Source organism: Acartia tonsa, chromosome 4 (genome assembly GCF_053477335.1).
Source record: "Acartia tonsa isolate MP-2025a chromosome 4, ASM5347733v1, whole genome shotgun sequence".
NCBI lineage: Eukaryota > Metazoa > Arthropoda > Copepoda > Calanoida > Acartiidae > Acartia > Acartia tonsa.
Window position 1 is genome coordinate 57,429,939 of NC_137263.1, and position 22,459 is coordinate 57,452,397.

Sequence of the window (22,459 nt, forward strand, 5' to 3'; positions counted from 1 at the left end):
GGGGGGGGGGGGGGGGTTTCTGTGATCAAGAAATAAATTTCCTAAGCTTTATGTATCATTTACATATCTTTATCTTTTTGTTGCTACGTTACTTAAGGATAAATTGCCCCTGTTACATGTAAAAAATGTGTGTGTTGTTAATAATATTTAAAAATATTGGCGCAATCCCAAACGTCGGAGTGGACACTTAGCCTAACTTAACCTATTTTAGACCATCTTATAGGTTTTTTAAATGCCTAACCCCTGCGTTTGTCCACTCCGACGTTTGGGACCCCTGCGTTTGTCCTGGAACCGCTTATAGTTTTAGTGCTATAGAGTGTTTTTTCTCGCTTGCGTAGATTTAGTTTGCAAAATTTATAATTCTGATTCACCTATGTTAGGTTATGTCAGGGAGGGAGGGGACATTGGGCTTTAAATTGTACTTTTTCTCACAGTTTAAAATTATAACAATGATACCTATCTTGTTAGTTGGTTTAAAATTTTTAATTTCTTTAATTGAATTTTGATTAGTTGGATTCAAACTAGCAGTGGCAAAACTTTCAACCAATTATTCAATTTACAAAAGGGGTGATTTTGTTTATCATCATTGTGAATGTTAATCAATTTATCGTCCATTGTATTATCCTTTAAGATCCTTAGGTAATTCATTATTCTAACTTGTATTTTGGTAGCGCAATTATTTAATCACTTTCGCCTCTGCTTGCATCCGTCCGACGGATATCTTAACCTTTTTTTGTAATCTACTATTTACAGTTATTTACTTTACAAGGGATCGTAAGTGATAAGACAATGGACGAATAATTTATATATATCCTCAATGATGATAAATAAAGTTATTCCTTCTGTAAAAAAAATAATTATTAATTAAAGATTTGGACACTTCTAGTTTGAAACCAACTAATAAATTCATTAAAAGTACCCAAAAAAGTTTCTAAGCTAACGAATACGATAACGTGGTTATGAAACTTTAAGTACAAGTGTAATTTACAAGCTAATGTTCCCTTCATTCCTGGATTTTACTGTCTTTTAGTCCAAAGTATTTTTTTGCTTTCCATTAATGCGATGGTTTCCAAGATTTATTTTAATCCTGTAATATAAAGTGTTAAGGTTTTTTGTCTTTAGCGAAGTGTCTCGCTAACCGCTGCTGAATCGATATGGTCCTCCTTTACAGTGAAGCTTCACACAGGTCCCGGGGTGGTTTTAAGCTATTTTAGTTTTAGATTTAAGCCTTGGGGTGATTTTAGGCTATTTCTTCCAACTCCTTACACCACTTAAGAAAGAGTCCGCTAAATTCTAGGGGCGCAGCCGCTAGTAGATATATAAAACAATCCTCGTATTATTGCAAATTAAAGGGGGGGGGGGGGGCGGGAATGACACTTTTTGAAACCAAAATTTAAAGTCAAAGAAACTCAATTATGAAAAGAGTTACAGCACTGAAATTTGACACGGTGTTAGCTTTTATGAGGTACAATGTGGAAATGTGAAGAAACAGCGGTGGAACCGCCGCTTTCGCCGAATACCGCCGTTTCCCCACGGTTCCACATTGTACTTCTTTAAATCAACTGCCATGCTAAATTTTAATGCTGTATTTTTTTATGTTAGGTTTCTTTGACTTTTATTTTTTTTTCAAAAAATGTCACACCCGCCTCCCCCTTTAATGTAAAATTAATTTTTATAAAGGAAAATTTATAAATTTATTAATAATAATTAAGGTTTTTGGGGAACTCTGTTTAAAAATACAACAAAAAGGAAGAAAATGCCTACCTACTTTTAAATTTTAATTTGTAATTATTTTTTTAAAATATTTTTTTTCTATAAAAATGATGGGCAGGTATAATAATGTATTTTGTCTCTATTACACTCCAAATTTTAATTCTAGCTTGCACAGAAACTCCATTCTTTTTTTAAAAAATAAATTAAAAATAAAGGAGAGGGGGGTTCTGTGCTAGAAATGAAACTTGGAAACTGCTACTCAAAACAATCGGTCAGGATTAAAAATAACTAATAATTTTGAACTATTTAAAAAATTTACCTTATGTATAGAATTTGAATTCAATTTTAATATTTATTTACTAAAACTTTGAAGATTTTTTAGTATTTGAATTTTAAATTATCAAACATTAAGAAATTTCTGCCTATCAGTCAGGGGTGTATATTCTGCACAAGATTTATTTTTTTTCCCCTGCTACAAAATTTTTTATTTTTTTTCCCCCCTAGATTTTTTATTAAAAAGTAGGGGGGAAAATAGAAAAATATTTAAAGAACTCTATATTTTATTTATTTTATCCCTCCTACCACACATTTTTTTAGTTTTTTTAACCAAGGAGGGGGGCGAAATGGAAAAAATGTTTTCAGTTTTCTTAATTTTTACATTTTTTTTCCCTCCAACCACTTATTTTTTATTTTTTTTCCCCCCCCCCTGAGCAGGGGATCCCATGCAGAATATACACCCCTGCTATCAGTTGTAAAAACTTTTTTGTATATTTGTAAATATGTATTATGCATGTATATAATATTATCTAATCTGTTTTATTATGTATATTTAACAATATTGTAGTTTGAAAAACTAGTTACCTATTTAGATACAACTCTATGTAAATAAGTTACCTAAATTTTAGAATGTGTTTGGTTTTGGAAAGAGGGATGGGCACTTTATGGAATGGGTACTCTTTAAGGTGGAAGGGGACATTGGTTGCATTGGTACCCAAAGTTTTATAAACGTGTTCACTTTTTTTCTTTGGCTGAAAATTTTGTATTGAATTTGATTGGTTGATCTCGAACTAGTAGTGCCCAACCTTTGTCACCAATTTATTTAATCTGCAAAAGGGGTAATTTTGTTTATCATAATTTAGGATTTTTATTAATTTATCGTCCATTGTCTTATCCCTCAAAAATCTTGGGCAATTTTAACTAGCTGGTCAGTCAATTGGGAAAGCTTTTTTGTATTAGAAAAAAACCTAACCAATAAAAATTAAATAACAGTCCCCTAAGTTTTTAAGCCAACAAATATAAAAACTTTATCATAAAACTTTGGAAACTAGTGTTCTCTCCTGCTTAAAACCCCTGCTAGTACCAAAAAATCACCACTCCCTCTAAAACTGACAAGTGCACATCCCCCTTTCAGTGCAAGAAGGGAGGGGACATTGGGCTGTTAAATCACTAGTCCCCAAAGTTAAAGTTTTAAATATAGTTTTCTGATTCGTAGTATTAACAATTTTGGAGACTATTATTGAATTTTGATTGGTTGGTTCATTAAGTTGAGTGTCCAATCGTCTCAACCACTAATAATAATTTACAGAAGGGTTAATTTTATGTATCCTCATTGGGGATGGACATCAATTTATCGGCCATTGTCTTATCCCTTTAGATCCCTGCCTTCAATATCAAAAACTATCATAATTTTATAAAAACAGGTGTAAATTTTGGAACCTTCATATGTATATCTATGTATCTATCTATCTAAACTTATTGTATAAATACAAATAGAAAAATGTATTATGTGTCAACTTTTTCATTTATATTATTGGTATAATAATGTTTCCAGTTTCAGAAATAAAAATATAAAATTTTCATTATTTGGTAAAAAAAAAAGAAGATATTTTTACGGCATGGTTTTTGTTGTGTTTTCATACAATTACATTCTAAAGACGAGGCATGAGTGTATGTGGATTGATTATTATCTGGGAGTAACTACTTTGTAGGAGTGAGCAACTCTATAATTAACTTTGTCTATCAGTCCGTAACGCTATAGGGAATAAATGTGATTTTCTCGGCTGCCAATTAAGATAAATTGCTTATTTTTCCAAAAAATATTCAGTATGGAATAAGATTTTTGCTCTGTTTGTCGTTAAAAGACTTTTATTTAATGGTAAAGGTTTGTGATTTTTAATTATTTTTCAATTTTCCTTTCTCGTTTGTTCCTCAATGAGTTATTTAATCAAACAAAATTTAGCATAAATGAATATTTAAATCCCAAGGTAATAAATGATCGAGCGATAGAAAACTGAATATAATACGATGCTATGAATAGAATTTTCAATTTGTGATTTTCAATTATATTATTTGTTCCTTTCTCTTTCACACTGTCTGTTTGTCTTTCACACTGTCTGTTTGTCTTTCACACTGTCTGTTTGTCTTTCACACTGTCTGTTTGTCTTTCACACTGTTTGATTGTCTTTCACACTGTCTGTTTGTCTTTCACACTGTCTGTTTGTCTTTCACACTGTCTGTTTGTCTTTCACACTGTCTGTTTGTCTTTCACACTGTCTGTTTGTCTTTCACACTGTTTGTTTGTCTTTCACACTGTTTGTTTGTCTTTCACACTGTCTGTTTGTCTTTCACACTGTCTGTTTGTCTTTCACATTGTCTGTTTGTCTTTCACACTGTCTGTTTGTCTTTCACACTGTCTGTTTGTCTTTCACACTGTCTGTTTGTCTTTCACACTGTCTGTTTGTCTTTCACACTGTCTGTTTGTCTTTCACACTGTTTGTTTGTCTTTCACACTGTCTGTTTGTCTTTCACACTGTCTGTTTGTCTTTCACACTGTTTGTTTGTCTTTCACACTGTCTGTTTGTCTTTCATACTGTCTGTTTGTCTTTCACACTGTCTGTTTGTCTTTCACACTGTCTGTTTGTCTTTCACACTGTCTGTTTGTCTTTCACACTGTTTGTATGTCTTTCACACTGTCTGTTTGTCTTTCACACTGTCTGTTTGTCTTTCACACTGTTTGTTTGTCTTTCACACTGTCTGTTTGTCTTTCACACTGTCTGTTTGTCTTTCACACTGTCTGTTTGTCTTTCACACTGTCTGTTTGTCTTTCACACTGTCTGTTTGTCTTTCACACTGTTTGTTTGTCTTTCACACTGTCTGTTTGTCTTTCACACTGTCTGTTTGTCTTTCACACTATCTGTTTGTCTTTCACACTGTCTGTTTGTCTTTCACACTGTCTGTTTGTCTTTCACACTGTCTGTTTGTCTTTCACACTGTCTGTTTGTCTTTCACACTGTCTGTTTGTCCCTCAATGATATTGTTGTGCTAGTTTTCTTATGGATGCTGTCATTCTTGTTTCCATATTTAAAAGTAACAGGATATCTGTCTGTGTTTGCTGAAGGATCTTGCAATAATGATTAAGGTTTTTGGGGAACTCTGTTTAAAAATACAACAAAAATGGAGAAAATACCTATATATTTTAATTTCTAAATATGTTTTTAACTACCTTTTAAAAAAAAAATTCTAAAAAATGATGGGTAAGTATAATAATATATTATGTTTTTACACTCCAAATTTTAAAAACTCATGAAGTGCTTTTCCTCAAAGAACCTAGTTTGCACTGAACCCCCATTCTTTTAAAAAAAATAAATTAAAAATAAAGGAGAGGGGGGTTCTGTGCTAGAAATGAAATTTGCTGAAGGATCTTGCTAACGCTATGTACGAAATGTGATTTACTCGGCTGCTATTGAAGATGGACAGCTAAAATATTCATTGAATAACATATTTGGAGCCAAAAAATGTACAGGCTGTCAGTCTGTCTGCCAAGTCTTGAAAATAACGAAACCTTTAACTCACTGACCGTTTGTCTAATCCATCTAGGGATAGTATACTCCATTATTTTTGTGCTACCCTACTTTTGGATGTTGCCATCCTTGTTTATATATTAACTAGAGTTGGCTCGATATAATTATCTCCCTATTGGCTAGTTTTCTATATGCATATCTATTTCTCAATAAATCTATTTTCCTCACCCGGCATTACTATCTAAAAGAAAGTAAATATTTAATTATCTAAATGATTTTAAAAAGATTTTTTGAATTATATTTTTTTCTTTACATTACCATCACCAAAGGGTTAATGATGATGATTACAATTTTAGTTTAATATTTGAACACACAAAGTGTCGCCACAATCGAATTCTTTTAAAATAGAGTTTTCTTAAATTTATTGTATTATAAATCTAAATTTTCTTTTTTATGATTAGAAATTAAATACATTGATATAAGGTAAATAGCAACATGAAATTAAAAAAAGGAATTTATTTTTAATAAAGTAAAATAATGGGTCTTATCGTTCTGGGCAATGAGAGTTTATTATGGATTATTGGAGCACTATGAGTTTTAAACAAATATTCCTTGGAAAACTTGAGCTCGTTTATAGACATTTATTTCCTATATAGATCTGACATGGATCTTGAAGCAATTAAGCAGGCCGTTTTGTACATGTTAAAAATTGGAAGATTTCCTTAAATAAAAGTTATCGCAAATATACTTAATAAATGATTCCTAAAGACATCACTTTATAAGTTTTCTGTCTAAATCCTATATACTAAAGTAACAGGATTTCACAACTCAAGGAAGTTTCACATTGGTCCCGGGAAGGGTTTATTTGGGGAGGGTGGATTGCTGCTACACCCCTTCCCCTGAACAATACCAAAGAAGTTATTAGTGTACAAGTATCTATAACACAAAGTAGATCTTCCTTAAGATCTCGGTAACCACTAAACCGATCGGATTCTACTCTTCAGGGTATATACCTATTGGTCCTATGGTGGTTTTAAGTTATTTTCTTGGGGGGGGGGGGTGGGACACCTCCAACCCCAAAATGAAAATCCCGCCCCCCCCCCCTAAAAAAAAAATTTTTAGGCAGTTATTTTAAAATAAGTGGCAGCACCAGAAATACTTAATTTTTTTAAATTACCTCTAGGGGCGAAGCCGCTAGTTTACTATAAAGTTATTATCTAGTCAATATGATTAATCTCAAAGGTAAAAATATTTTTTTCTTCAAAGTAGAGTTTACTTTTGATCAAATCTATCTACATGAACGTATTGTTTTCTAGTTTTCAGATTATGAATTTGGAAGAAACTGTTAGAAGTGATAATAAAAATGTTGTGGATTCGATTGTTGTAACAGGGATAATGATTTTTAAAGACTTTTTTGTAGGGATCTATAGGAATAAGACAATTGCCGATTAGTTGATGTACATTTCTAATGATTATACACAAAATTATCCCTTCTGTAGCTAGGTTGAAACATTTGGACGACACTCAACTAATGAAAATTCAAATAAAAACTCCAAGGTTGTTAAGCCAACGAATATGAAAACGTCACTATAAGACTAGCTTAATAAACAGCCCATTGTCCCCTCCCTCCCTGCTGTTTTTAATATTTTTGTCTTAATCTCTTGAAGAGTAATTCAAAGGGAAGGATAAAATTTTTAAAAAGTATTAAAACTAATACGCAGGAGAACTTTTGTTATATTTTCATTGGTTTTTACGAACTAACTAGCAATTTTCAATCATAAATTTTAATCTACAGAAGGGATAATTATTAATTTTGTTATAAAAAATTGGGGGTGCAGTAATTTTCATAAAAAGATTAAAATCAACAAGACGGGTTTGATTGACGTTCTGGGGTTTATGTTATGTTCATATACTTCGCATCGTATTATACAGGGTGCGCCACATAAAACCGGACTTTTTTTAAACAGTAATAGTGTCAAAACTACTTGACCAATCAGGACGTTTAACCCCACTATAGAAAGCTTAGGTAATGACCTTTTAGCACAAAAAAATCTTTCGACGAAGATGGGCTCGTACTCCGAGCTGGCCGCACTTATGTTCAGCAAGGCAGATTCGAAATGCGCTGGTGGTATAATATTGATTCTCGACTAGGGCCCACTAAATCGGACCTCAGCTCATTTGTAGATGAGGTAAAGTTATGTTACTTGCTGGGTATACTGTTAGATACATAAGTAAGACACTAGAAATGACTAGAGCTCTCTATCTAAAATGGCTTGGCTGTAGTACTTCGGCAAAGTGAAACGTGGCAGATTTAGAGATGTCAAAAAACTTCAAAAATCGTGAAAATTTCTCGATTCTCGACGTTAGAGACCCATATGGAACTTAAAAACTCATTTTAGACTATGGATTGCGTTGGCAACCCTAGCTGAATCTTCATGCCATTTAGAAAAAGGTATAGAACATCGTTCTAGCTCAACTGTGGCCCAAATGAGAGCCGCCGTGTTGAAGGGCAGCTTGAAAGTTGGGTGAATTTGGATCCTGCAGTTACTCACTTTCCTGAGGAAATGTGGCCTCCCAGCAGCCCGATCTTAATTCAATAAACTTTTGGGCCTGGAGCTGCTTTGAAGTATGCACCAATAGACGTGCCCATACCACAAAGACCTCCCTTATTGTCACTATCAAGGAGAACTTCGCCAATTTGTGCAGGTACATTTTGACCTGGGCCTGCCAGCGGTTGAGGAGGCGGGTGGAGGCGGTGATTGATCCTGGCGGCGATTTTTTTTGAATGATCTTATAGTCATATACCTAGTTGGCTTCCCAGTTTTTAAAATTCAATAAAATCTTTAAAATTGACGATTTTATGTTCATTTGTTCAAAAATTAGAAAAAGTCCGGTTTTATGTGGCGCACCCTGTATACAGCTTTCAAATCGGTTTCGAAGCCATACTGAGCGGGAATTTAAAATCCCAGATCTGAGCCACAATCGAGCCGATTTTAAAAGTGGCTCACCTCATATCGATCTTTAAATCGAAATGGCATTGGTGATCATGCTCACTAAGCGGCTCGCCTACGGCTCACCGGCAACACTCGTATTGTAATGCCACCGAGCCGGGAAGTGATCTGTCTCACACCGAGCTGTGAATCTTTTTAAGATAAATGTTATTTAGCAGTATCTGTTGCTCACCTCGAGTCAGATCTGGCTCGGCTCACAACTAAATGATTTTAAGATCCAGCTCTGGAAAATTCTTCAAATAAATGTAAAAGATTTAAATATTGTATTTTAGACTAAAGAAAAGCATGCGACGACATTTGATTCTACTTCTCTTTATTTTTATTTCTTTCGAAAAGCATATCAAAATGGATATAGGATATACGTAGATATATTGACAGAGGAAAATTTGTCGTAATAGGGATCTTATTTATTGTTCAGCTCGTTCATTCAGTCAGGGGGGGAGGGGTATTACTATTTTTTTAGTCATAATCAAGTATTACTTTATCAGAGTAACATGTAAATCTAGTACAACATCCAAGTAATAATTTTTCGATTAATGTCAAATATAATTTTTATCAAAACGGTACATTTTTTTATGCTTAGAGCTCTTCTACTACTTAAAGCTTTTTTTGACACAGATTTTTTTTACATATTTAAAATTATCCTATTGATTTTAAATTTTGAGTCGTGATGCCAAGGATGATTAGGTAAGATTATTGATTTAAGAGTTAAGGAAATAAAAAGAATCCTTATTATTATCTTATGTTCTAGCGGCTTCGCCCCTAGCCTCTAGGGGCTTTTCCCTAAAAAATCAGGGGAGAATTTTTAGAAATTTTGTTCGCATTTTTTAGATATTTTTTTGTATTTTATAATTTTTTATCATATTGATTCAAATATTTGAATATTTTTTACTAGCCAAACAAAAATTTTTTTTGTTCAAATAGCTTCAAAATCACTGACCATATTTTTAAGCTTTATCACTTAAACAGACTTAGAAGAAGCGTATTGTCTGGCTGATACTATACAAGATACAATGGAAGATACTACGGATGCCATTATTGATACCGCAAATGAAACTACAGAAGATAGAAATGATACTGTAGTAGATGCTACAGAGCACAGAAATGATTCTCAAATTACCCAAGAAGTTGAATGTCTTATTGACATAACTACATTCCAAAATATAACTGAAAATATTGTCAACACTGAAGATAGTCCAGACAAGGAAATGATAAAGTTAAATTAAGTCTGATCCATCCTGTGTATGATTTACTTTGACCGTCAGTCTGTCAGTCATCATACAAAATATAAATATTAAATATGCATTAAAGGTTTCGTGATTTTTCCCCTCCAATATTCTTGATTTATACAAATGCTCTTTAAATCACCTTGTCCGTAATCTTTTTGAAGCTTCGATACTTATGGATGTTGTCATCCTTGTTTTAACATCATTTTTGTTGGCATAAACTTTTTTACCACTCAAAAAGTCCTGTTTTTAAAGTATTGCTGTATTTTTGCACATTTTTAAAAACAGTAAGAACAATTTCATTTTAATTGTTGATATACAAAGAATTTTTGTTTCTCGTGACTTTTCTGTATACTGTTAACGATTACAGCATGCTAATACTTCATTCTCTTTAAATAACTAGTTACGGCTTGGTCAGTATTATATATATCAAAACTGCCCCATGACATTTTTAAAGCTTCCCTAAAAAGGACAACCAACTTGAACTAGCAATTGTTAAGAATGAGATATTTATCTTCCAAAAAAAAACTTTACTTAAGACCATTTTTAAAAAAAATATTAAACTTTTTCAACGCTAAAAGGACTCAGCTGCTTTACTTGAAGTAAACAAGGACGAAACCATGGATAGTGACTGCTTTGTCGAGGCTTGGAACAATCAAGAAATTGATCAGTGCAATGCCACACAGAGAGAAAGGGGACAATGGGTTATTTATTACACAAGTCCCCAAAGTTTTATGATATGATAACGTTTTCTTATTCGTTGGCAATTTTGGGAACTACAATGTGTTTTAATTGGTTGGTTTATTAAGTTTAGTGTTCAAACGTTTCAACCACTAATTTGTAACTACAAAGGGGGTAATTTTGGTAAGGGGGATCGGGATGTACAATGTACATCAATATATTGGCCATTGTCTTATCCCTTTAGATCCATGACTGCTACCAACAATGAGAATGAAGTCCAAGAAACATTTAAATGTGCAATCTGCCGTGAGGTGTTTGATGATAATATTGACTTTAAACAGCACCAAAAAGACACGGGTCATACCAGAGGAAGAAAAAAGCATAAATGCCCGACTTGTTGTATATTATTGAGTCGGAGTGCATATTATTACCATGTTACCTCATGCAATGCAGAAAATATTGTCTACAAATGTTATGTATGCCGAGAAGTTTTCCAAGACATTGAAACCTTAACTACACACGAGAAAAAGTTTGGACATGTAAGGTCCAAAAAGAGAGTTAAGTGCCACAAGTGCACCAAAAGTTTTGCTGTAAGCGGATATTTTACCCACATGGAAAATTATCATTCGCTGAAACACAAATGCCAGAAATGTGATGAAGGTTAGTAGCAGGGTTGGGCCTGATATCCGGTTTTGCCGGATATCCGGTAGATTTTTAATGCCGGTTATCGAACGTTGGGCAGATATCCGTCCGGAACCGGATATCCGGCATCAGAAATCAGCCGGATATCCGGTATCCAACCAAAAAAATATCCGGCCGAACCCTAGTTAGTAGGTAGTTGGATTAATTGATTTAGAATACGTAGATATATAGACAGGGTAAAATTATCGTCAATTTTGATTGCTAAAATGGTTCTCATTTTTTGGTCATTTCTTTTATCCATTAGGAGTGCAGGGGATGGGGTATAGGGTGGGGATCGTTATTTAAGCCAGCTGGAAGTATTACTTTATTAGAGTACATTAAAATCTGGTACAACATCCAAGTAATAATATATCTATTGCTGGATTTGGATTCTAAATTATTATTGGATTCTGTTGGCATTAGATATGTTGAACACAAATACACATATGAATATTATGTTATTTAAAATATGTTAAGTATAAATGGGGAAAGGCTTTATTCACTTTGTTCTTCCTAAGATAGGGATGTTATTTACTCTTATGCTAATAAAGACTGGAATTAGCACAAATTATAAAACTTACTTTGTCTGTCTGTTTGTCTGTAATGTAATTCTCTATGGCTGCTATAGATTTAGATGATTCTAGGATTGTTCTGATGAATAAGCATAAACTCTATAACTCACATGGTCCGTCAGTCTTTCTGTAATTGACAAATCATGTTTTAATTTTAGCATTTGATGCGCGTGCTGAGTTGAAGGATCATGTGAAAACTGTCCATGAAACCAGGAATAATTGGATTTATAATAGAAAGGGGGGAGGCGGAAGTGACACTTTTTTAAACCAAAACTAAAAGTCAAAGGAACTCAACTAAAAAAAAAAAAATAGTTACAGCTCTAAGATGTGACACTACAGTTGTTGTAAAGAGGTACAATATGGAACTGTGAAGAAACGTTGGTGGAACCGCTGCTCTCGCCGAAAACCGCTGTTTCCCGCCGAATTTTTTTGCCTTTTCTCGCCAAATTCAAATATAAGGAATCACAGGAAAGTGGAAGGCTCCTAATGCAGGAGAAAAGAAGTGTGGATTTGCTAGAAGTATGATGCCGCCGTTCAATATTTTTGCACTTGCGATTTTTTTAATATTGATGTATTTGAAATATTACAAGTGTCAAGTCAAAATATAAGGGAAAATTTTATGAAAAAAAGTTTATCTCAGATGATTAAAAATTGTCTAATTTGGCGAGAAATTTTATTTTTTAAATTCATCGGGAAAGGTTATATTTCGGCGGGAGTGGCGGTTCCACCGCCATTTCTGACAGTTCCATATTTCACCTCTTTAGAGCAACTGCCACGCCAAATCTAAGAGCTGTAACTCTTTTTTTAGTTAAGTTCCTTTGACTTTTAGTTTTGGTTTCAAAAAGTGTCACTTCCGCCCCCTCTCTTTATAATCTTGTCATAAGTTTAGTTGGATTATACAGTGTGTTTTTTTTTATGAGAACTTTTTTGAAAGCAATTTTACCCTTCTTATAGTTATCAGAATTTAATGATTAATGGCTTATTTTCTTCGTTTTTTAAGGGAAATTATGAAACAACAAAAAAAATTTCAGTTTTTGTTGAAAAAGTACAGTAAAGTTGAAAATTAAAAACTTAGGTGTCAACATATAAAAATGGTTTTAGCGCATTTTTCTTGAAATGGATTTTCTGTAGTCGACTTTGGGGGGCCAGTACTCCCTCCCTGGTTGAGATATGACCTTCAAACTTTGATATGTTCTAGTACATGTCCCTAATAGTATCTGTATACATTTTTAGCTCTATATCTCAACTTTGAAGTGTTTAGCAGCCATTCTTGCAAAAGGTTGATTATTTGAGCATAAGAAAAATGCGCTAAAACCATTTTTAGATGTTGACACCTAAGTTTTTAATTTTCAACTTTACTCTACTTTTTCAACAAAAAAGAAAACAAAGTAGCGGATTTCATCTCGTATTTTCACAGTAGCTTTTGATAGGTTATTTTAGGTTAGGTTAGGTAAATGTTAATAACTGCCCCGAAAGGGTTAGATCCTTCCCCCCCCCCCGCAGGTGCTAGAAATATGAGAAAAGCTACTGTGAATACGACGAAACCGGTTTTAAAAATATTTTAATTTTTTTTATTTATCTTAATTTTGTACTTTAGGTTTAACGTTTACTGTTTAACAAATTTCACAAAAAAACTTTTTTTTAAGGGAGGGAGGGGACATTTGACTATAAAGGAGGATGTGCATAAGGACCATTTAGGCAGGGGGGGGGGGGTTTACTCGAGAACCCTTAGAGCTAGAGGGAGCTAATTTTGGATTTAAGCTTCATTTTTATTTCATTTCTCGCCGAATTAGGCAATTTGGAATCATTTGAGACCATGTTATTTTTTTCAATTTTTCCCCTAACAAGCAACCCTGCGGGGGGGACTTGGTGGAAAAGTTTGGACACTGATGAATGTTTGTACAACCCAATCATGATATAAAAAGCCAGCCAATGAAGGACCTTAATTATAGCCAATTGGGTCCCAGTAAAAGGAGGATGTGCATAAGGACCATTTGGGCAGGGGGGGGGGTTTACTCGAGAACCCTTAGAGCTAGAGGGAGCTAATTTTGGATTTAAGCTTCTATGGGGCCAAAGTTACTTTTAAAATTTTCGTCGACCCCCCACCCCCCCCCAAAATTTTTTTTTTTTTTTTGGGGGGGGGGGAAATTTTTTTTATTGCATTTCTCGCCGAATTAGGCAATTTGGAATCATTTGAGACCATGTTATTTTTTTCAAAAATTTTTCGCCTTACAAGCAACCCTGCGGGGGGACTTGGTCATTTTTTTCAAATTCTCGTTTATGAAGGTATATCTTAAATACAGTATGCTACTCTCTTAGTTTTAGAGATAATTTGATGAAATCTTTTGGGCTGGGTCACTAATTACCCCAACTATTTGTATCTTTAAAAAAAACGGCGGCGGGACCGCCGCTCCCGCCTCCTTTTCCGCCGCCACCAAAAAATTTTTTTTATTATATTTCTCGCCGAATTAGGCAATTTGGAATCATTTGAGTTCATGTTATTTTTTTCAAAAATTTTTCCCCTTACAATCAACCCTGCGGGGGGACTTGGTTATTTTTTTCAAATTCTCGTTTATAAAGGTATATCTTAAATACAGTATGCTACTCCCTTAGTTTTAGAGATAATTGGATGAAATCTTTTTGATTGTGTCACTTATTACCCCAAGTTTTGGTATCTTTAAAAAAAAACGGCGGCGGGACCGCCGCTCCCGCCGTCCGCCGCCGTTTTCCGTTTTGAAAAAAAAATAACATGGTCTCAAATGATTCCAAATTGCCCAATTCTGCAAGAAATGCAATAAAAAAAAAATTTTTGGTGGCGGACGGCGGGAGCGGCGGTCCCGCCGCCGTTTTTTTTTTTTTAAAGATACCAAAACTTGAAGTAATTAGTGACACAATCAAAAAGATTTCATCCAATTATCTCTAAAACTAAGAGAGTAGCATACTGTATTTAAGGTATACCTTCATAAACGAGAATTTGAAAAAAATAACCGTCCCCCCGCAGGGTTGCTTGTAAGGCGAAAAATTTAAAAAAAAAAATAACATGGTCTCAAATGATTCCAAATTGCCTAATTCGGCGAGAAATGCAATAAAAAAAATTTCCCCCCCCCCCAAAAAAAAAAAAAAATTGGGGGGGGGGGGTGGGGGGTCGACGAAAATTTTAAAAGTAACTTTGGCCCCATAGAAGCTTAAATCCAAAATTAGCTCCCTCTAGCTCTAAGGGTTCTCGAGTAAACCCCCCCCCCTGCCCAAATGGTCCTTATGCACATCCTCCTTTTACTGGGACCCAATTGGCTATAATTAAGGTCCTTCATTGGCTGGCTTTTTATATCATGATTGGGTTGTACAAACATTCATCAGAGTCCAAACTTTTCTACCAATATTACAAATCTTTATCCAAATTATTAATAATCAGTGGACCAGCACAAAAAGTTTGCCATCAATGTGGATTTGTGACGGCAGAGTCCAGCACTTTTTCAAATCATCTTAGAAAACATCGACCTAGTAAAAAAAGGAAATTGACATTATTATGATGAGTTAAGAGATAGTAATTGAATGAGTTAATATTTATGCATCGCATCGTATTATAGACAACTTTCCGCGGTTATTAACATAGCAAATTATATTATTTAAACCAGTTTAATTAGCCCCAAGGGACCGAAGTCGATCCTTAATATTAGTTTTTAAAAGAGAAAACTAACATAAGGTTATCTTGGGAGGTTGGAGAATAGAAAGATTCTTTGCTCCAGACAGACAGACAGACCTCCTGTTACTTTCATACACAAAAAGGATTTTTCAATGTCAAATTGTGTGCGCAGCAGGGCCTATTTGTTTTACGACTGCGAGGAGTGTGCCAGAAGTTTCCCCACCCTGGGTGCCCTGGACGTTCATGAAAGGAAATATTTTTTACATCATTTTTAAAAAGCAAAGCTTTTCTATACTTATGGTCGGTCCGTCCGTAAAGGTTAGCTCTTTTTGTCAATTTTGGCATGTTAGAATAGTCCTATTGATTTCAAACTTAGCATGATGATTCTTTTAATATTCTGGTTTTTTTTACCTTACAGAGTTTTTGTTCGTAAGTCCTTCCTTTTGTTTTTAGAGCTTCTATTTTATGGATGTTGTAATCCTTGTTTTGTAGTTATTGAGATCTTAAGCTTCAGACATAAAAAACTTACTATTCTATATAACTAGCCTCTAGGGGCTTTGCCCCAAGAAGAGGTTTGATAAACCCAATTTTTGGTATTTTAGATTTAAAAGAAAAAAATTTTAAAAAAAATTTTTTTGTGAGGAATTTTTTTGGGGGGGGTTTTCATTTTTAGGGGAGGTTGGGAGTGTCCCATTCCCCAAGAAAATCGTTATAAACCTTTTCGGGACCTATGAGAAGCTACCCTCTAAAGGAGAACGCGAGTGGTTCAGCGATTAGCGAGATCCTTCGCTACAAACAAACATTGTTCTACTTTGTATTATAGATTGGATTGTTTGATGTAAATTATGTTTTGATAGATTGCACACTGGAGAGAAGCCATATGTCTGTCAGGTAACAATTACCCCAATGATATACAACAAAATTACCCCTTATGTAGATTATAATTATTGGTTAAAACGTTTCAACACTCAACTTAAAGAACCAACCAATTATAATTCAATATGTTCCCAAAAGATTTTAAGCCAGCAAACAAGAAGAGGTTACTATAAATCTTTAGGGACTAGTGTAATAAACAGTCCAATGTCCCCTCCCTTTCTGATTTAAACCTGTTGCTGTAACTTGACACAAAACCAACTAATTTATATGTGTACCTATGAATTACCTCATATGGGCGTGGCTGCTGTCCATGACACTCTAACATCAGGTCCAGCAACCAAGGATGACTAAGGGAAGCCATATCTCTCCTATTCTGCCCAAACACCTGGGGTATTAGGTTAAGTAACACCCATCAGACAACCAACTCTTTGATTGCACGACCTTTGCGTGGAAGTCACAACTGTGCATGGAAATATTTTGCGCCTAGTTTGGGCCAAGGCATTCCCATGCTCTAACTATTAAGATAGAGTAAAATAGGTAGGGAGGGGAGGACCGATCTTAAAAATTAAGATAGAAATAGGTGGAAACCCCCCAATTATGGTGTTTGCAATATTCTTCAATGAGTCTTTGCAAAAGTTTCACCCTTAATTTATGATATTTTTTATATCTAACAAATGTAGTATAAACAAAATACAATAAGTTTCAAAAAAGTGGTGATATAGATAAAAAAAAAAACTGTAGAACTGACAATTTTTTTTCATTAAGGAATGCGGAATGCGTTTCAGACAAAGCAAATCATTGCGCCGTCACAGGTTGATACACACCGGGGAGAAACCATACTCATGTCACTTGTGCAACAAATCTTTCAATCAAAATGGAAACCTGAAGGTGCATTTGAAATCTCATGAAAGAGGAACCATCAAGACAGATCCAAAGAAAACCAACACAACAAATTAAAAAACGAACAGACATAATGAAATATAGAGTAGCTTTGCTACTAAAAATACTGAAGCCTTATTCTACTTTGTCATTGAAAATATAAGATTTACATTTTTATGTTGTTTGTTTGAATATTAAACTGTTTGTATTTTTTTTTATGTTAAAATATTTACTTCATATTTTTTTCTTGCTCTATCAATTGTGTAAAATGTACCTAATTTTTAATACTTTTTAAAATTACTTAAACTGTTTTGGTTAAGAACAAAATTAGAACTGTGTTTGTACATAATACATATTGTTAAACTTGTGTAATATTTTTTGAGCTTTACAAAATTACCAGTGATTAATGTGATCATTTTTTTACTCCATGTTGTTTATTTCAGATTAATTAAAAAATGAGGGTAAAAACTACTGTTTAGGGGGGAGGGGGATACGCTGGACATCAGAAGACTGGTAAAAAAAATATTGAAATGTTAAGATAAAAAAAAGATGACTCATATTAATTTTATACCCACACAGGAGTTAGTTATAAATGACCATCTGTAGTACTGTTAATACTTTTCCATCAAATTACATTGCAAAAAGTTTTTAAAATGTTATACATTTCATTTTTGAAAAATATTAGTTTACATAATTTAAACATAGGTTTATATATTTGTGGGAGGGGTAAAAAAATTAATGAAATAAAGAGTACTGAAAACTTTTTAAAAAGCGAAGCTTTTCTATAATTAGGGTTTGTCCGTCCGTACGTCCGTCTGTCACAAACAGATAGCTTTTTTAGTTAATTTAGGCATGTTAGAATTGTCCTATCGATTTTAAACTTTGCATGGTGATTCCTTTCATAGTTAGTTACAATTTAGAAAGCGTAGCAACTCTATAATCATTACAAAAATGTCCGTACGTCCATTTTAAACATGTTGATTTTTTAACTTTTTAATAACAAATTTTTTTTGTGATCTAATTATCCTATTGATCTGATTTTTGGTATGTTTATTCCTGGGACAACAAAGTATAATGTTTCAAGCGAAGCAACTCTATAATCAAGTCCTAAAAATGTAAGTACTAAGTATGTCCATAAACATTGTCCTGTATCAAGCAGTTTTTCAACAAATTTACAATTTACAATTACAAACAATTTTGCTTCAACTCTTATACATTTATATTCTGATTATTCAGTTCTGACACTATATAAGTGTTAATGTCCGTTTCTATAAGTGTTAATGTGGTTCGCTTTTATGGATGTTGTCATCCTTGTTTCTATTTATTCCCTCCTCCTTTGCTAAAAAAAAAAGTGAAATCTTTTGCATAATAGGTATACACCCCTGCCTTTACAATATAGCTTCTTATAGGTTCTGTGAAGGTACATAACTATTCTTGGGGGGATACCACCAACATCCAAAGAGAAATCATCCTAGAAAAAAAATCGGGTTTAGTCTCTTTCGTGACAACGCCTCTTAAGGGACGTTTCGTCGTATTTGTACAGTAGCTTTTATTATAAGGTTATTTTAAGTTAGGTGATTGTCCCGCAGGGTTAGGCTATTTGCCCCACAGGGGCTGGAAATAGGAGAAAATTTACTGTGAAAATACAATGAAACGCCCCTCAAGGGGCATTGTCATGAAAGGGACTATATCTAAAAATTCTTCAACCCCCAAGGTTTTTCTTTCATTTAAAAATTAAAATTGAAGAAGGGGGAAGGTGTCTTAAGGGGCGTAGCAGCCAGTTGTATGGCAAAAAGCATTAAATTGAGGTGTACAACAAAAATCAATACAACACATTATCACCTCCCCATGAAATGTATGGCAAATACAGATTTTTTCTTTCAGAAAACCTCTAAAAATGGCTGAAGTTGGTACTATATGTACAAAGAGTTTTGAATGGAATATCCTAAACTTCTTGAATCCGAATTTAAATCAAGGAGAATCAATTGTATCCCCTCCATTCACTCTAATAGGAAAAGATGGAATACAGAAAAAGTTTTATTTGAGACTTTATCCAAAGGGAAATAGAGAGGCAGATTGGGTTGAAGGATACCTTACCCCGTGTGATAGCCTAAAATCATGTACACTTTCATACAAGGTGAGTATTCTAGATAAAGAAGAAAAGCAGTTCATTTGTATGACAGCAAGCGAATATTTTTACTGTGAAAAGGACATTGGTTGGGGCTTATATAAGTTTATTGAAATCCAGAAATTAAAATCCCAAGAAGAGATTCTTTTACCAAATGGAACTCTGACAATTTTGTTTGAGTTGGACATTTTTAAAGATAAACCAAAAGATCCTACCATGTCCCTGGTCGATGATCTAGAAACATTGGCAAGTAATGATGAGTTCACTGATATTGAAATTCATTGCAAAGATATCAAGATAAAAGCCCACAAAGCCATATTGGGATCTAGATCTTCTGTATTCAAAGCTATGTTCACCAATGCCTGTAAAGAGAGCCAGACAGGAAGTGTCACCATTAACAACATGGAGCCTGAAGTACTGCAGGATCTTATCACCTTCATGTACAGTTGCAAAGTGAAGAAACTGGAGGAGAATGTTGCTGATTTGTTTATAGCTGCAGACATGTACATGATGGAGAGTTTAAAAGGTTGGATTTATTTCTTTTTTTGGCTGGTGGTTCGACAATATTTTTAAAAGCAACTATAGGCTGGCCTACAAAAGTTTTATCCTAAGGTTTTCTTCATTTATATCTAGTAGTTTAGTAGAAACACCCAATATTATTAAACACCTACCCCCCCCCCCCCCCCCCAAATGTGCCATCCCATTCTTGTGCACATCCTCTTTTTAAGGGTGGAATTTGATCCACTGACATCCCTTATCCTCTACCCCACTCTTGCTTTCATTACAAAATTCTTCCATCCAAACTTAACAACGCTACTCAATAATGTGGCTCACCAAATTTACACATAAACTGACATTAAAATGCGAAATACATATCATTCATTATGAAAATGATATATCCAAATGCGTCTGTCGATAAAAAGAGAAAGACGCAATCACTCATTTAGCTCTTTATTTTTAATTTTTTGAGTTTAAAACTATTGTACTCAGCTAATCCTTGGCCGATTTAGGCTTTTAATTATATTCTGGCTAGATCCGTTGACTAATCAAAAATCGGTTCAGTTAGAGGGATACCCAACGTCTCATTTTATTGCTACCCAAGTCTTATACCTAACTACGTTGTAATAATATGTAACCCCCTAAATTGAGTTTATATAAATGTGTACTATATATATTTAAATCACGTCCCTACCGCGTGGGTTAGTTTGGCAATCCTTTGTCAACAACCTTTTTAAGTGGTATAAATTACAAAAGCTTTCAAAATAGTTCCTTCAAAAAGAGATCCTGTATACTATAGTATACCTAAAGTTTATAAATTTGAGCTTATTGTTGATTTTTTTTAGACATGTGTGGTAGCTACATGATGAACAATCTTACCAATGAGAATGCCTTATCCTACTTGAATTTGGCTGACGGACATAACTGCAAGATGTTAAAGGATGCAGCTATGAACTATATAGTTGCAAATGTCAATGATTTTATGGAGAACCCTGAGCTGGAGAAAGTCTCCCAGGGGCTTGTAATACAAATTATGAAGGGAGTTGTTAAGCAAAAGAATAATTAGTGTTTTTGTTGTGCCTGACAAAGTTACATGCCATTGATATTTTGTTTATTTCTTATATGTACATTTAAATATCAAATAACCTGCATTTTAAAAATTCATGTTCATTTATACCTAAAGAAAGAAAAAAAAAGGGGGGGGGGTAAATGCAACCATCTCGTAATTAGTCCGCAAATGTCACTTAAATCCGAATTTCTTTATAAAACTTGGCAGGTTTATTTTCCCTAGCCGTTACTTTTCTAACTTTTTGTTCTATTTAGGGATTCCTCATGCCAAGTTTTATAACGAAATGTGGATTCTAAGTGCCATTTGCGCACTGATTACAAGATGGTTGCATTACCCCCCTCAGCCCTTACCTTATACCTAGCAAAGAAACTGTCTATTTTTTATATTATCAAATTATGATAAGAGATAATCTTGTGATAACAATGGCCAGGGGCGTCCAAGCTTTTTTTTTGGGGGGGGGTAAAAAATTTTAGGGGGGGGGGTAATTCGTGTTTGGGGGGGGTAAAATGGCGCGCGAAGCGCGCCGAAATTTTTTTTTACCCCCCCCAAAATTTTTACCCCGGGGGTAAAATTTGATTGGGGGGGGTAATTACCCCCCCTAAAGTCTGTTGGGGGGGGTAAATACTCCCCCCAAATCTGTTGGGGGGGTAATTACCCCCCCCAAACTAATTTACCCCGGGGGTAAAATTTTTAGGGGGGGTAATTTAATTATGTAAAAAAGCACCTACCTAATCTATTAAGTCAATAAGTACTATCCTATAACATAAAGTAGTAAGTAAGGTTTATTTGACTATAGCTTCAGATTTCATTACTTTTAATACTGAGTTCTCCTTTTTAGGAAAGCTTCACATAGATCCCATGATGGTTCCACACTATTATAGGTCAATCCTTTGAGTGGTTTTAGGCTATTTTTCTCCTCCCTTTTTACCCTTTTGAAAACACGAGTTCTTAGATGCTAAGGGCGCCACTACTATTCAAATATATAGTAGTATCTCATTCTTTAGAACATAAAAATACAATATTAACTCACTAACCAATGAACTAATATGATTATACTTTAAAGTGAAGCGTCTTATAGGTCCTGGTAAGTTTTGTAACTAGTTTTGAGACACCCTGACATCCTCCCAAAAGAAATCGCCTATAGAAATTCTTTTTCATTATTTAATGAAATATTTAATTTAGTTAGGTATCTATTTTATGGAATCTTCAGTGCTTTACAATTACATCATAGATCCCCAGGATGGTTTTAGCCCTTATAAAGGCCCAAGCAAATAAAACATGATCAAACTATTAAATTTTTTGTTATCATGGTTAAGAACTGTTTTAACTGGTTGGACTATATTGGGGTATAGTCCCTTTTGTGGCAACGCTCTTTAAGGGGCGTTTCTTCGTTTTTTTCACACAAGCTTCTCTCCTATTTCTAGCCCCTGCGGGGGGCCAATTGCTTAACCATGTGGGGCAATCACCTAAACCAATATAACCTATCCTAAAATAAACTATCAAAAGCCATTTAGGATATACTTTTCATTAACTATTAGGAGACCAAACGAGGAACATAAAATATATTACACCTCAAGGCTCGAGTCACACTATGACTTTTTTTAGGGGGGGGGGGGGGCGGGGATTACTCCCTCCCCCCCCAAAAAAATTTTCAGTAAAATTTTTTTTAAGAACTTTCAATT

The 22,459-nt window shown here is 34.2% G+C and overlaps 2 protein-coding genes across 2 annotated transcripts; both read left to right on the forward strand.

Annotated features, from left to right (window-relative positions):
* The first annotated feature begins 10,646 nt into the window (after window positions 1-10,646).
* On the forward strand, window positions 10,647-17,526 carry LOC145317910 (zinc finger Y-chromosomal protein 2-like). The gene is made up of 6 exons (XM_080159193.1): window positions 10,647-11,091; window positions 11,843-11,894; window positions 15,094-15,193; window positions 15,501-15,575; window positions 16,183-16,218; window positions 16,969-17,526. The coding sequence occupies exons 1-6, from the start codon at window positions 10,680-10,682 to the stop codon at window positions 17,158-17,160; spliced, it is 867 nt and encodes a 288-aa protein (XP_080015319.1). The 5' UTR covers window positions 10,647-10,679; the 3' UTR covers window positions 17,161-17,526.
* A 1,425-nt stretch (window positions 17,527-18,951) lies between these two features.
* LOC145317909 (speckle-type POZ protein-like) lies at window positions 18,952-21,116 on the forward strand. The gene is made up of 2 exons (XM_080159192.1): window positions 18,952-19,736; window positions 20,554-21,116. The coding sequence occupies exons 1-2, from the start codon at window positions 18,980-18,982 to the stop codon at window positions 20,772-20,774; spliced, it is 978 nt and encodes a 325-aa protein (XP_080015318.1). The 5' UTR covers window positions 18,952-18,979; the 3' UTR covers window positions 20,775-21,116.
* Window positions 21,117-22,459: the final 1,343 nt, after the last annotated feature.